The following is a 14,943-nucleotide window of genomic DNA, read 5'->3' as shown; positions in this document are numbered from 1 at the left end:
TAGGTTGATGCTTATATTCAGATTTCTAGAAACTGACAAATCCATTATGGAACATAGTACTAGGCTATTATTTTTCTACTAAAATGATGAAATGTTATCAGGTCGGTTAAACTAATTTCTGCGTAACTATTAATATTATTGATTTTAGTTTATCTACCGTACCCAATCAGGCATAACTTAATTGACAAAGTTTTTTAAATGATGTTACGGAAAACTAAAATACAAGATAATGTATCCCAGATATTACAGCCTATATGCATGTGGGAGGGTACCCCAAGCAAAGTAAATAACACATTAATATAATTATTTTTAATTGATCTAAATGGTTAGTTTAGTTTCTCCATTGTATCTCATTTCAACGTTATCATCCTTAACCTTGCTGCTACCGGTATCCGTTGTATTTTTAACATTCTTGCTTTTGTCACTTTCTTTGAAAATTGACTTCCACGCGTCGCGAATATCCTTCTGGCGTACGCAGAAGAAAAGGAAAATAAAGAGCCCCTGCAGCGAGTTAAACAGGGAGAACAGCCACTGAAACACGTCGCGAGAGGTCGAATCTGCATCGATGGCGAGGAATCCAAAGACCCATGTTAGGCCTAGAAGGACAGAAACTGCGAAAGCATTCTGTAGGTGTTTAATCACTTCGTCTCTTTTCTCAACTTTGTTGCCAATCTTTGGTCGGCAAATCAAAGTACGCATAACTAAAGTGAACACCACGTAATTGAACATCATAAGAACACCAATAATCAAAATGAAGCCAAATTTGCGAAGACTTCCAGAAGGTATAAAACAGCTGAAATAAATACATGATAATAAGTCAAATTAATTAAGAAGTTAAAAAACTAATTATGAATATTTGTTTTGTGACAAATGCAAACAAAGAAATGTAACATTAGGCCTAATATGTTTTGACACAAATGTCTGACAAAATAACTTCCGAAAACACAGTGAAACATTTGAACATTTGTTTTTTGGTTACAGCCCGCTTTGTAAACTCAATCCCCATTTAGTTATGTCGGTCCTAGCATATCAAACCCAAGCGATATGGCTACTTACTAATTTTTGTTCGCATACAGATCAACATCAACAATCAGACAAATCGCAACAATTATCAGAGGAAATCCTGAAAACACAATTTCAAAACATACATTGAATTACCAGTAGTTTTTCAACCGTAATTGTATATGTTAGTGTAACACAATTAATTCTTGCCATTTGATTGGCTGATTAAGTATTATGTGGTATGTAATGTTGGTGGTTCTATTTAATCACAAACTCGAAACAAATAAAATACTGAAAAAAAAAAACAAAAAAGCAAAACAAACAATAAAAAAAGAAAATAAAAACGGAAAAAAGAAGAAAAATAAATCAAAATATTCACCGTAGCCTGCTACACAGGCTTTCAGCATAAAATATCTAATTTCCCCGTGGAGGATTTTGACAAGCATGATGTACATGTTCACAGCTTCAATTGACATCCAGAAAACAGAAGCCAGTCCAAAGTAATGAATCAGCGCTGCTACAGTGATGCATCCATTTCTAGAACCTGTCTGATCGATGCCAATTGCAAATACAAGGTAGAGAAGTAGCAGAGATAGTGACAGGTTGATGAGGATCTTCTTTGGACGTTTACTTCGAAGTTGTCTGCAATAAAATGTTATATTAACCTTTGTCATACTTGTGTATTATTATTATTATTATTATTATTATTATTATTAGTGTTATTACATTATATATGTTTGGCGCATCTCGTCTATGGCCGGCGCTTTTTATAACATGTCGGAACTTATAATAGTGGCCCTGACAAATGAAGAAAGCAGTCACAAAAAAATAGCTGAAAGAAAAACAAAAAACTAAAATAAAATAAAAATCTCATGAATTATTCATGATATCTGCCCCTAATCTGATGTCCGTTTAAGACACTCTTACTAACGAGCTAGACTAATTTTAGTTGAGGTCGGAGGATTTACTTATATTTGTTGGGTGAATACGAAGTATAGTTTTTTAAAGAATGTTATGGCCACCTTTTTTCAAATGACAGTTTTGAATGTATACTTACTTAAAGTACAAGTATGTAGCGATTGTAGCTGCCAAGCAGACGATAGAAACAATGCATCCAAGTAAACTGATAACAGATAGAGCATTATAAGCCTCTTTCGGTTCATAATAGTCCTATAAAAATAAGATTACATACATTTAAATTCAAAATAAAAATATGGTTGATATGGTAAATTCACAAAATGGCGCCTTGATGAAATCACGATTGACGCTGAAAATCTTATTACGGCCAATTATTATTTAATAGTAAAGATATTGTGAACATTTGAAAATCATCGAGAATCATTTTTTTTAGATTCATCGGTTCAAAAAATCTCTAAAGAAAAAAATAAGAAAGATAATACAAACTTTGTACAATAATAAATATGAGTTCTTAAATGGGCATGCGCACTAAACGTCAATGATGCTTTTAGTTAGTAATAATAATAGTATGTGTTTCATAAAACAGTAACAACAGTATTTCAATAATTATCTGATTTTGTTTTAATTTATTGGGCTGTAGAGTATACTCACAACTAGTATAGCAAAGTTCGTAAGATGGTCACACAAGCATACGACACGACCGTCTGTTGTTTCATTTAACTCACATCCTTCGCTTGACCAATCACCTACTCCATCATAAAGTGAGAAATCCCAGAAAACACATTCTGTATTGTTATTACTAATTTCCTACAAAGAAATAGTGAATAGCAATACATATATAAAATTAAAAATTTAAAAAAAACACATTAAATATATACACAATTTCTTTGAACTAGGCTAGCTGAGTAAAAAAGCATGAGCATAGAGAGGCAACAACAAAAAAAAGAGGGAAAAACAGCAACGGCAAACAGCGAAAAAGGAAACAACAGCAGCCACAACAGCAACAGCAGCAGCAGCAACAGCAACAGCAGCAAAAGCAATAGCAGCAACATCAATGTCACCAGCAGCAGCAACAGCAGCACAAGCAGCAGCAACAGTAACAACAGCAGCAGCAACAGAAACAGCAACAAAAGTATCAACAATAATAGTAACCAAAAGGATATCAGAGATTACATACTATTAAACTGGTATATTTTGTCTTTTTTTTTCTATTGCAAGGGTAAAAAGTAGTACCTCAACTACATTTTACAATATAATATACTTATTATTATTACTACTATAAAAAGTACGTGCAAGAAGTAAAAGTCTTATTTAATATGTCATATTAAATAAGAGTTTTATCTCTTGCAGATACACTTTATACATGTAAAATATTAGCTTAGTTACTTACATTTCGTGGTAAGAAAGCCAAATGTATAGGTGTGACAAGTCCATCAATCTTGACTGCCTCTAATGAAGCTGAAATAATCTGACTGCCAACTTGACGGGTAAAATCCTTTCCAGATGCGTTCACCAAGTTGTCCGAAATAAACAAGAAGCTGTTCTGGTAAACCGTAAAATATACTCGGATCTCATCTATTCCAGTTTGAGTCTTGCCAATTAAAATTATTTCAGGTGGAAGAGCTATTGAGGCTCCTACTGCATTAAAAGGAATATTCTCATTATCGTAATGTATATTTACATCCGTTGGTTCAAATGCTTCCTTGAGCGAGTCGGCGTCAGAGAATGCAACGTATGCTAGGCCGTTTTGAAGAGATTCTGGGGTGACTGCTAGAGTTACGACACCCACATGTGGTTGTACACTTGAGAAATTCATGCCTGCTGCTGCCACTGTTGCAAGCTGTCTTTCTAATGACGTCACAAACGACGATGCTGTTTCTCTCATCGATGAGTCAATCATGCCAGAATGAATTATGTTATCAACAACTTCGACAACATTTGAAGTTATCTGCAGAAAAATAAAAATATTGTTATATCAAACCGTAAATTCATCACGACTAGATGATAGAGGATTTTTTTTCTCTGCTTGCTTGTAATTTTGAGATCACAGGCGATAGTTACTTGCAAAGTGTACCCAATGCTTTGCAGTTAGTGCAATTATCTCGGACAGATACTTACGATCTCATTGGGATTCTCAAGATTGACAATATCTTCTAAAATGATTGCAACTGAATCTACAGAGCTTTCATTTAAAACTTCCGTATCATTTGTGAATTCTGCAAGAGCGTCCGCTACTACATACACATTGTTTTCCGTAACTTCAATCTGAAAAATAATATGAATTAAATCTTTGCGAAATACACCGATCGATCTTCTGTAATGATTTGCCTATACGCCTTTTCTATACTGTACAATATACCTCATCCAGTCTTGTATATTCAATGTAACATTCTGTGATTACGACTGGATCCCATTTAGCTCCTGATATGAAATTTCCTTTACAGAATCGTGTTGCAAGTGGTACAGTCATATCTGTGAAAATATAATCAAATATGAAAATAAACACACATTTTCTAATTGCAATAAGAAGTTAAACTCCCCGTGAGATAAAACAAAAAGGTTGAAATTAATTTAGATTCTTGTTGTTTCTGTTTCACCAAAAAATTGTTTTATATTATTGTTTAGTTTACACAAAAATGTATTTCTAACATAAAGTTCTATAAAGGTAGAAGTCTTAATGACGAAATAAAATGTATTAATTTTTTTTTATATTTACACTGATGCGAATATAGCAGGCAATCTTGTATTGAATCTGCAGTTACACCAAGTGGAACATCTGGAAAACTGTACAAAGTGCCATTAATTACCAAGTCTTCTCCAATACATGACGCTGGTTGGAAACAAGAAAGATACAATGCAAATGAAACTATTGCTTCTGTAAATTTCTGCATTTTGTATAGTCTGCAACTAATGTTTGTTTACCATTTCAAAACACAGTAATAAATAAAAATATTAATTATTGACATAATAATAGAATATTCATTAAGAATTACAATATAAATTATAAATATTTACATTAATTTATTTATATATACGAAATGTCTTATTATTAACTTACATATGCTGGTCACAACAATGGAACCAGGGTCTGTATCATATCCTTGTAATGAAATTAGTGAATCGTTTATCATGGAACTGTATGTAGAAATGTTTTGATTTTGGTTGAAGTAAAACTCAATCTCTGCAATAACACTTCCGGGTTTAAGACTCGTGACAACAATATCGGAAACGTCAGGTATACTTATTTTCAACTGAAATAGAAGTAGGTTTGGTAAAAATTGATTTTAAGAGTTGGGAGAGGGGGGTATTTTGTAAGTTCGTCTCCCTTGTATTTCATCAAAAAACAATACAAAGTAGCATTGTTGTATCTGTTATCATTTTCTATTACTCTATCTTTATATTCAAGTAACTGATTTTATGATCTTCATATCTATAAAACATACGCTGTACATGCAGATAACCACACACTTATTTATACAATAATACAAACATTTTTCGTCGCGTGCAACGTGACTCTATAACTCACTTTGTCGGTCGGTCGGTTGGTCGGTAGGTAAACACTAACTCAAATTTGCGCACGTGACTGCAGCTATGTATATGACCTTGTTTTTCATAATGTGTAGTTTATAACAATTTATGTTGTTAGGTTTGTTTCGAGTGCTAACATGGTCAAGTTATATAACTAAATCCCATAAACCAGTTATTTTATTACTTTTACTACACCATTACATGAATTATACTCACAGAAACCCGCAATTCATCAGTAAAATTTTGAAATCCCGAACTTTTCTTGTCGCCATATTTCTCTTCAAACGAAATGTTGTTGAATGTAACATTTACTCTAAAAGTAGACAATCCTAATAAAATTGAAAATAAACAGTGTACTAAAGCATTACCATATAAAGATATTGGGGTCTATAGAAACATAGGCTACAGTAATAACAATTGTCAAGAAGAAGAACTATATATACTTATTATAAATGTTGTAATATGTAACACATAATGGTATTTTATTTATTTATTATTTAAAAAAAAAGGATATAAAACATAGTAGTTGGAAGACTCAATAAATTGCAAATATTACAATTGTTATAATTATTAAAATGAATTTAAAAAAAAAATTTCCTATCAATCATTGGACCATATGACAATATATATAGAAATGTACTAAGCTGAGCAACATGAATGGAATTTCAGCCGAGTTGAAACTGTTTACTACATAATGGATTGGGATATTCTGCTATATCTTGTTAGTAGTTCTACGTTTAGATGATGTTTTCTGGAACCTATACTGTAACAATATCTATATCCATAAAGTGACTTACCTGTTATAAGCACTGTAGCAACGTCTGATACTGCGTTTTCTCCATCTTGAGATCTATAACCAGAACACGTGTAATCACCCTGGTTCTGGCCTTGGTCTAGCAGCACCCTGTAAGTAGGACTGTTAGCATTGGGGATACGGTCGCCGTTTTTATACCATTCATAAAACTCCACATTTTCTATAATGCAGTCCAGTGTAACTGTCTGATCAATCTCGCCAACATGAGATTTAGGGTTACGAACTACCTGGGGAGCTAAAAATAACAATATTCAGGAAAGTTATTCTTGTATTCTTTAAACATAGAGGTGGTAAAGTTAACACTGGACTTTTAATTCTAATACAAAAATTAGGTTTCTAGAAATAAAGTACGGCATTCTGTAATTGAATAACATAATAGTTATTTCTATCTCAATTATCTCATTAAATATGTCACATATTATTTCATATTCATATTCATTATTATCCAGAAAAATAAAACAATAATACAAAAAGCATAAATTACATAGAACAACAACAAGCAGAGAAAAAACGCAGGACACTATCCTGGCGGATTGTCAAAAAGCAAAAATATCGCTATAAAAGACTCTCCTGATAGTGCTGGTGGCAAAATAACATTAACAAGGTTAAACATTTAACAACCCGGTAACATAGAATTTATATAAAACAGAATAAAAATTGCAATCATTATAAATAAACATGTCAGTGATATATACCGGAATCTCATCCCACATCCGTGGAAATGAAATAAAAACAGAATAAAAAAAAGCATTAGTACGAGACTTCTCATGTCTGAAAACAAGTTTCTCACTTCTACGTTCAACAGGTTTAGGTAGCAAAGCACCATCAATTAGGAAATCTGTACAGAGCCACTTCACAACAAATTTAACACGGATGAATTTAAGTCTATTATAAATCGTGGGTAATTTTAGAGTCCGTAACCTTTGTTCGTATGACGGCTGCATGTCATAATCCATGTAAAAAAAACGTGGGAAGCATGATCGTGTAAAGCGTCTCTGAACAGATTCAATCCGATTGATGGTGCTTTGCAGAAATGGAAACCAGACAGGTGAAGCGTATTCAAATACAGGCCTAATGATAGACTTATTATTTGAACATACCTCCAAAAAAATTTCCAAAACAAAGTTTAAGGGCTGTAAATTCAACGTCTGTCCGGCTGCATCCAGAATTCACCTGATCCGACACCAATTTATTCCAGACTTTTAAAAAACTCGAACATTCAGTTGATCCATTTTCACAACTAACTTGTTTAATTTCAATCGCTTCACCAGACATTTGGACAGGAGGATAAGAATGGGTAGTAGTTAGTGCAACCTCATACGTAGATGTGCTTTTGATTTTGATTGGTTGATCAAATACCAAATCAATAATTTGAATACTTTCTTTTTCAGGACTAATTATTATTCCATCAAACGTTTGAGAGTAAACTACAACATCTGTATTTAGATTCAACATGATGGATTCTATAGAAATGATGACGTAATCGTAGTCTACCGCACTAGACCCGAATAACGATTCATTACCAATGTCAAAGTTTGAAGGAGAAAGTGACATACTGTACAGAACAGATCCTTGAACAAAGGTGCCATCGTATAATTTAGGAAGACCTTCAAATTCATTTGGTTGATTTGTTGGCGCGATATTGGTGATGGTGGTATTGTAGCATTCTGTCTTCGATTGTGAAAATTCACGAGTTGACGCATAACGATCAGTACAGGATGAATCTAATAAGAGATAATGGGAATAATATAGTTACGATGTAGCAGAATAAAACAGATACACGACTAACCTTAGGAAAAAGTAAATTCAAAATACATTTAGTAATGCACTTTTACACAATAGTCTCTAAACTAAACAACATTGTTAATTGGTAATACATCCAAGACATTTAAACAATATAAGAATTAAGATATAAAAATACTTTTGACCAGCATGGCAACACTGTATCGAACAGTTGATTGTTTTACAAAATAAAATTATGGAACTCTCTTCAATGAAAACAAAGTGTACATAATAGACGAACATCTTTAAAAGCAAACATTTATTTAAAGAAACAGTAACAGTAACCGTGTCAACATGCTAGTTCAGTAGAGAAAAATGCTGGGGAGGTACAATAAGATTATATAGGATTGAGTGGCTAAAGTTGTTCTGTTTGGGAGGTTGCTGGGTTTGTTTACTTGAATCTTTACTTGCAAATAAGTACCACACACGAATTGATTATAACAACATCATTCATTTATTAAACAATAACAAACTTTACTGTGACGATACAATCGCCATTTTCAACAACAACGAAAATCCAACAACAGAGGGCGCTATGACCCTTTTTGGAATATGGCACTGTCTTAACAGCCGCCCCCGAATTTCTTAGGAAATTCGCCTTATCAATCAAGGTATCAAGTCATGTACTTATTTTTCTGTATTATTAATCAACAGATTAAATTTCTTTTAACATTAAAATGATTTAAGTTGCATAAAATTACGCGCCTTTTAAGTCAAAACTAATAATCACGGGCTCGATTCTTCGACTTGATCGTCACATTTCATCAACTTCACGAGCTTTGCCACTGGTCGTCGATAAGCCTTTTTGTTGACACGAACATCCACCACTCTCACTTGGTTGTCACTACTTGGATAGAGTACCGAAACAACACCGACTGGCCACTGAGATCGGCTCAACTGGGGATCTACTATCATCACCACGTCTCCAACTTCTAAGTTTTCGACTTCCTTCTGCCACTTCTGGCGCCTTTGCAGAGTCGGTAAGTATGACCTGATGAACTGACGCCAAAACTGATCCGCTAGAACTTGACTATGTCGCCAATTACGCCGTCCTTTCAGTTCTGACTCGTCGTACACCACCATAGGTAGGGCAGGATCCCGCCGCCCCATCAACAACATATTTGGCGTAACTGGGTCGATATCAGCTATCTCGGAGGATGCGTAGCCAAGAGGTTTAGAGTTCATAATACCTTCCACTTCCGTCAGAACAGTACGTAGCACAACATCAGGTACTACTCGGTCTCGTAGAACCCCTTTCAGCGCACATTTGATAGAGCGCACTTCCCGCTCCCACAATCCACCGAAATGAGGAGCACTTGGAGGGTTGAAGCAAAATCTCACTTTAAATTTTGCCAGACGACTGGTCAACTCTGGTTCCATTGCCTTCAGTGCAGTCTCAATCTCTTTCTCCGCTCCCTTGAAGTTTGTCCCACAGTCACTACGGAGCTCATATGGTACTCCTCTGCGTGAGGCAAAACGCCTATACGCCATCAGAAAATGATCCACATCAAGAGACTCTAACAGTTCTAGATGAACGGCACGGGTCGTCATACACTTGAAGACAAGGCCCCAACGCTTCTCTTGTGACCGCCTAACTTTCACTGCAATTGGACCAAAGCAATCCATCCCGGTAGAATAGAAAGGAGGCTTATTCACCCTTAATCGGGATTCCGGCAAATCAGCCATTCTGGGTATCAGTGGTTTCTGCCGCCAACGTTTGCAGTCAGAGCATTTTCTGAGTATACCTTTAACAGAGGTTCGTCCTCTCAATATCCAGAAGCGATGACGCAGATAGGCGAAAACTTGCTCGGTTCCGGCCTGGTGGCTGAAATGATTGTCAGCATCCTGGACAAGCAACTTGGTTACTGGATGTGATGATGGGAGGACAATTGGATGTGGTTCTACACTAGTTTTGTTATCCATTTTCCTTAAACGTCCACCAACTCTAATTAGATTTGTCGTTTCATCCAGCTCTGGAGAGAGCTCCAACAGACGACTACTCTTCGGTATTTCTTTCTGGGTTTTGAGCGTCGCAATCTCTTCTTTAAATGATTCTTGTTGGGCTCGTTGTAAGAGTTGATATTCGGCATCACATACTTGTTCTGCAGTTAATACAACTGAATCTTGTCCATCAACTGCGTTGAGTTTCTCTCCCAGTGCTTGTACAAGTTCTGGCCAGGTCGAGAATTCTTCCAAATCTATATTCTGTACTGGAGTCGCCAAGGTTACACCACAAAATAGGGACTTCTTTATCTCGTTGGTATCTACAGATGAATTTAATGATGAGACTCGAGTTCGTGCCAGCACTGAGGCACTATGACTCTGCCATGTATCTTCTGCCTCTAGCAGCCATGAAGGTCCATCAGTCCATCTGGATCCTTTTCCGAGCTCTGTCACTGACAGACCTCGAGTAATGTCATCTGCAGGGTTTTCATCTGTTCGCACATAACGCCACACACTGTCGGATGTCAACGTCTGGATTTCAGCTATCCGAGTCCCCACAAACACCTTGAAACGACAGGAATCTGATTGTATCCATGTAAGAACTGTTGTTGAATCACTCCACATATTAATATGTTCCACATCCAGGGTGAGTGCATTGGTGATAGTCTGAGCTAGTTGTGCACCAAGAAGAGCCCCAAGTAATTCCAGGCGTGGTATGGAAGTTAGGCGTTTTGGTGCTACTCTGCATTTGGCCAACACGAAACTCATGTGAACACTACCGTCACTATCCATTGAGCGTAAGTAGGCAACGGCACCATAAAGCTTCTCTGAGGCATCACAAAACACATGTAATGTCCTTTTTACAATTGTGCTGCTCATGTTAGATGGTGTATAGCACCGCTGTATTCTTATTGATGGAACTTTCTCCAATTCATCACACCATTCTTCCCACCTTTGTCGAATGTCAGGATCTTTTACTTCTTCATCCCAATCAAGCTTTGTTGACCAGAGTTCTTGAACAATCGTTTTGGCTCTGGATGTGAAAGGTGCTATATCTCCGAGTGGTTCAAACTGACTGGCAAGCACTCTGAGAGCATTGCGTTTGGTAAGTTTTCGGTTATCTGGAGATTTGGCTGGGTGGTATAACTCATCACTGTGACAATCCCAATAAAGTCCTAAAGCTGCCTCTGGTTCCCCATTAATTTGACTGAGGGAAAGTGACTGCAATTGATGACCGGACTGCACGTCAGTGGGTAAGTGTTCAACTACATCTCGATGGCTGCTGGCATATTTTACCATTTGGAACCCAGCTTCATTTAGACACTCACGTGTCTTATCTACAAGTTCCTTGGCTTCTGATATAGTGTTACGACTGGCTAGTTGATTATCCACATATGTCTCATTTTCGATGGTATCCTTGACAATTGGGTAGCGATCTTTTCTATCATTTGCCACCCTTTGTAAGGCAAATGTTGCACAACAAGGGCTACAAGCAGCTCCAAATGGGAGTACCAACCACTCCATTACAAGCCAAGTATCCATCTCGTCGTCCCACCAGAGGAATCGCAACATACGTCGGTCTTCTGGGGTCAGTCTCACTTGATGGAACATTGCGGTGATATCGCCGGATACTCCAACGCGTCCTTGTCGGAAACGTAGCAGCACGTCCAATAGTGCTGGACTTAGAGTCGGTCCAGCGAGTAACTCATCGTTCAGATTCTGACCATCATATTCAAACGAACAGTTGAAGACAAGTCTGTACTTCCCACTACTGTGTACCACATGACAGGGGATGTACCATCCTAATTGCTGCTCCGGAGACAATGTGTCGACTGGCCCTATAACTCGTATGGAGCCGTTCGTCTTCAGCTTGTTAATATTTGATCGACAGAAGTCTACCAACTCTGGTTTGCGGGATATTTTTCTCTGGGTAGAAAGAGCTAGGCTCTGAACACATCTTGGTGTACTAGACGGGGGTCTGTACCCAGGTTTCCACAGGAGTGGTGTCTGGAGTCTTTGTACACCTTGGACCTCGACCTGCTTGGTACCATTTTCCAATGTCTGAATAGCAAACTTGTCATTCTTTGACCGCACTGATTCCTTTGGATTTACATGGTGCAACACATCTACCGCCATAAATCTTTCCATTAATTGGTGCAGCTTATGTTCTGGTTGAGTGCTAGTGTACATCATCTGAGGATGTCCTAGTAGCTTTCCTTGTTTCTGGAGACCCTGCTTTCCCTGTACAGTCCAACCAAATAGTGTCTTGACCGCAACTGGTGAACCCGTTTTGGGTCCTCTTCTAGTTTCCAACGACAGAGTACATTCAATGTTATCGGCACCAATCAATATCGTCGGCTGCACCTTTTCGGCAGTAAATAATGGTAGTCCTCTAAGGTGTGGCCATTTTGACTGCAACCTCTCCGCAGAAACTGTATAATCCCCAAGTTGGACTTTAGTGGCGGCAAAGGCACACTTGATATTGAATGTCTGGTCTGGTTCTTCTCTGGGCGAGAGGGTGAAGTCCACACATTTTCCTTTCCAGTCAGTGTCACCTGTTACCGTTTTAACTTTGATTGACTCTTCCTCACCATTAATGCCCAGTTCATTTATCAATCTTTCTGATACCATCGTGCGTTCTGCACACTCATCAAGAACACCGTATGTGTTTACTAAACCTTTGGCACCATAGATGGTTAGGGGTACAACTTTGATTAGTACATCGTGGTAGTCAAGTTTAGCAGTTAAACCCATTCCAGTACATAGTTGAGTTGGATTAGGTACTGGTTCAACTGGAGCTGGGGCTGGTGCTGGTGCAATCACTTTGTGGAGACTACTTCTGTGGTCCTTTTTACATTCCTTGCACCTTTTTGGAAATGGGCAAACACCATCATGCTTCTTAGCACACTTTTTGCACCGGTTGGTGGTCTCCAACCATTTAATTTTGTCTGCATAGCTAATCTTGGAGAAGTTACCACATGTTTCTAGGTAATGTCCGCTTTCATCAACATCACAATACAGGCATGTAACACGCTTCTTAGCCTTTGAACTACTTTGAGTAATATAAGCCTTCGTGGCAGGCGGTTGTTCACGTTTCTTCTGCTGTTTAGCGGTTGCATATGGTTTTTGGTCTCCTGTACCATGACTCATTTTTTCTAGCAGTATTAGACCAGCTGGTCCTGTTTTCTCCTCTAACCATGTTGAAAGGTTTTGAACAGTATAGATCATTCCCTTTTCCTGTTTCCACATCTTGAATAGGAACTCATCGTGGAGCCTGTCTGGTAGTTTCTTTGTCAGGTCTGCCGCATACCGATGGTGATTCAGCTCATTCCCATGGTTTAATTTGTTGGCAGTCTGGACCACAGTTACCAGTTCATCCGAAAAATCTCTGAGACCAGCCCAGTCCCCTTGATGTATTGTAGGGCGTACCTGGAGCTGGTCCAATAACCCTTGAACGATTCTACTGGGATCACCAAAGGCCTTCTCCAACTGTTTCATGGTTTCCTTGTAAGCGTCATCTCCTAGCATGAGGTTACGGTCAGCCATTGCTAATGGTCGTCCGCCAAGGTGACTACGTAAATATGCAAACTTAGTTGCTTCGGGTAGCTGTAATTTCGCCTGACTCATCACACTATCCCATACTGATTTAAATGTCACATACTGCTTAACATCGTGTTCATCACAGAATTTTGGTATATTCAGTTTTGGTAAACCATCCCAAACTCTACTAATACCAAACACTGGGTTAATACTCTGGGTCGTTGGTTGGTATGTCGGTTGGTATGCCGGTACTCCAGGAGATGGATTGAATGATGATGCAGTAGAATTTAGTACCGGTATGTCAGTACAAAGTCCAGTATTCCGTACGTTACTTGTCGTAACGGCATGCATCTGATGTTGTGTAATATTTTGCACATCATTCATAGGCACTGGCATATGCGGTATTGTACTTTGTGCATTACTAGTGAAACTGGACATCCAGGGTCTTGTACTCATTACATCAGTAACCATGGTAAACGTAGGTTTAGTGTTCGCCACCCCGTGTGGTGAGATGGTTTGTATGGGTGTGTACTGATTCATCATACTGTTTACCGCATAAGTTTGTTGAGTACACACTTTCGGTCTGGCTGCATTCTGTATTTCTGTCCGATTAATAATACTAGCACTGCTAGTAGTAGCAACAACGCTTTCACTGACCGGTACCGTAACAGTCCTTGTAACGGGTTCTGGACTGCTTTCTGTAAGGTTGATGTCAGTCATTGTTGTGTCTGCCAGGAATTTCTTCACATGATCTTCGGACGTTTCGTTGGGAGATGTGGTTAACAATTCATGTAGGTCTTCATTTAGAACGGCGGTGAGTGTGTCCGCTTGTGCTCGTAGGGCCTGTGCCTTGCTCCTCGCCTTTAGTATATGTAACTCGGCTTCTTTAGATGCAATTTCCACTGCAGCCATGGCTTCTGTCTCGGCAGCAGCGGCATCTGCTAACACCGAGGCTCTATGGTTCGATGACCTCGACGATAGCTTTGATGATCGGCGACTGGAGCACGTGGATCGGTTAGACATACTTGTTTAGGCTAGGCTAGGCTATATCAGTAAAATGTGATAACTTACTTCTCAAGTAATCCGGCTCGAGGGACCAAATGTTCTGTTTGGGAGGTTGCTGGGTTTGTTTACTTGAATCTTTACTTGCAAATAAGTACCACACACGAATTGATTATAACAACATCATTCATTTATTAAACAATAACAAACTTTACTGTGACGATACAATCGCCATTTTCAACAACAACGAAAATCCAACAACAGAGGGCGCTATGACCCTTTTTGGAATATGGCACTGTCTTAACAAAAGTATATTCTGTCAGGTAGGAACTTCTTCAAAACTGTACACAAAACAAGACATGTATGTATTTTAGTAGAAACACAATGTGTATATATCGTGATGTTTGTAATCA

General features: G+C 37.9%; 2 protein-coding genes across 2 annotated transcripts; both read right to left on the bottom strand.

The window, feature by feature from the left end:
- Window positions 1–318: 318 nt before the first annotated feature.
- Window positions 319–8,196, bottom strand: LOC140058281 (adhesion G-protein coupled receptor G7-like). Its single transcript, XM_072103845.1, has 14 exons — window positions 8,184–8,196; window positions 7,363–7,986; window positions 6,246–6,497; window positions 5,665–5,777; window positions 4,979–5,171; window positions 4,637–4,750; window positions 4,280–4,392; window positions 4,039–4,185; window positions 3,311–3,868; window positions 2,572–2,727; window positions 2,060–2,172; window positions 1,382–1,644; window positions 1,057–1,123; window positions 319–793 (listed from the first exon to the last, which is right to left on the bottom strand). The coding sequence occupies exons 1-14, from the start codon at window positions 8,194–8,196 to the stop codon at window positions 319–321; spliced, it is 3,201 nt and encodes a 1,066-aa protein (XP_071959946.1).
- A 574-nt stretch (window positions 8,197–8,770) lies between these two features.
- On the bottom strand, window positions 8,771–14,551 carry LOC140058280 (uncharacterized). Its single transcript, XM_072103844.1, has one exon. It carries the CDS (start codon window positions 14,549–14,551, stop codon window positions 8,771–8,773), a length of 5,781 nt encoding a protein of 1,926 aa, XP_071959945.1.
- Window positions 14,552–14,943: the final 392 nt, after the last annotated feature.

This window comes from Antedon mediterranea, chromosome 9 (assembly GCF_964355755.1).
Source record: "Antedon mediterranea chromosome 9, ecAntMedi1.1, whole genome shotgun sequence".
Classification (NCBI taxonomy): Eukaryota; Metazoa; Echinodermata; class Crinoidea; order Comatulida; family Antedonidae; genus Antedon; species Antedon mediterranea.
Note: the sequence above shows the minus strand (reverse complement) of the source record. Positions and strands in the feature narration are given on the sequence as shown.

Bases quoted from the DNA above. Each gene is read 5' to 3' on its own strand.
- LOC140058281 (XM_072103845.1), bottom strand. The intron at 4,751-4,978 runs GTAAGTTAATAA...GTTTCCAACCAG, and splicing joins CATTGTTGTGACCAGCATAT to CGTCATGTATTGGAGAAGAC. The intron at 3,869-4,038 runs GTAAGTATCTGT...ATTTTTCTGCAG, and splicing joins TTGAGAATCCCAATGAGATC to ATAACTTCAAATGTTGTCGA.
- LOC140058280 (XM_072103844.1), bottom strand. From the start codon at position 14,551: ATGTCTAACCGATCCACGTGCTCCAGTCGCCGATCATCAAAGCTATCG.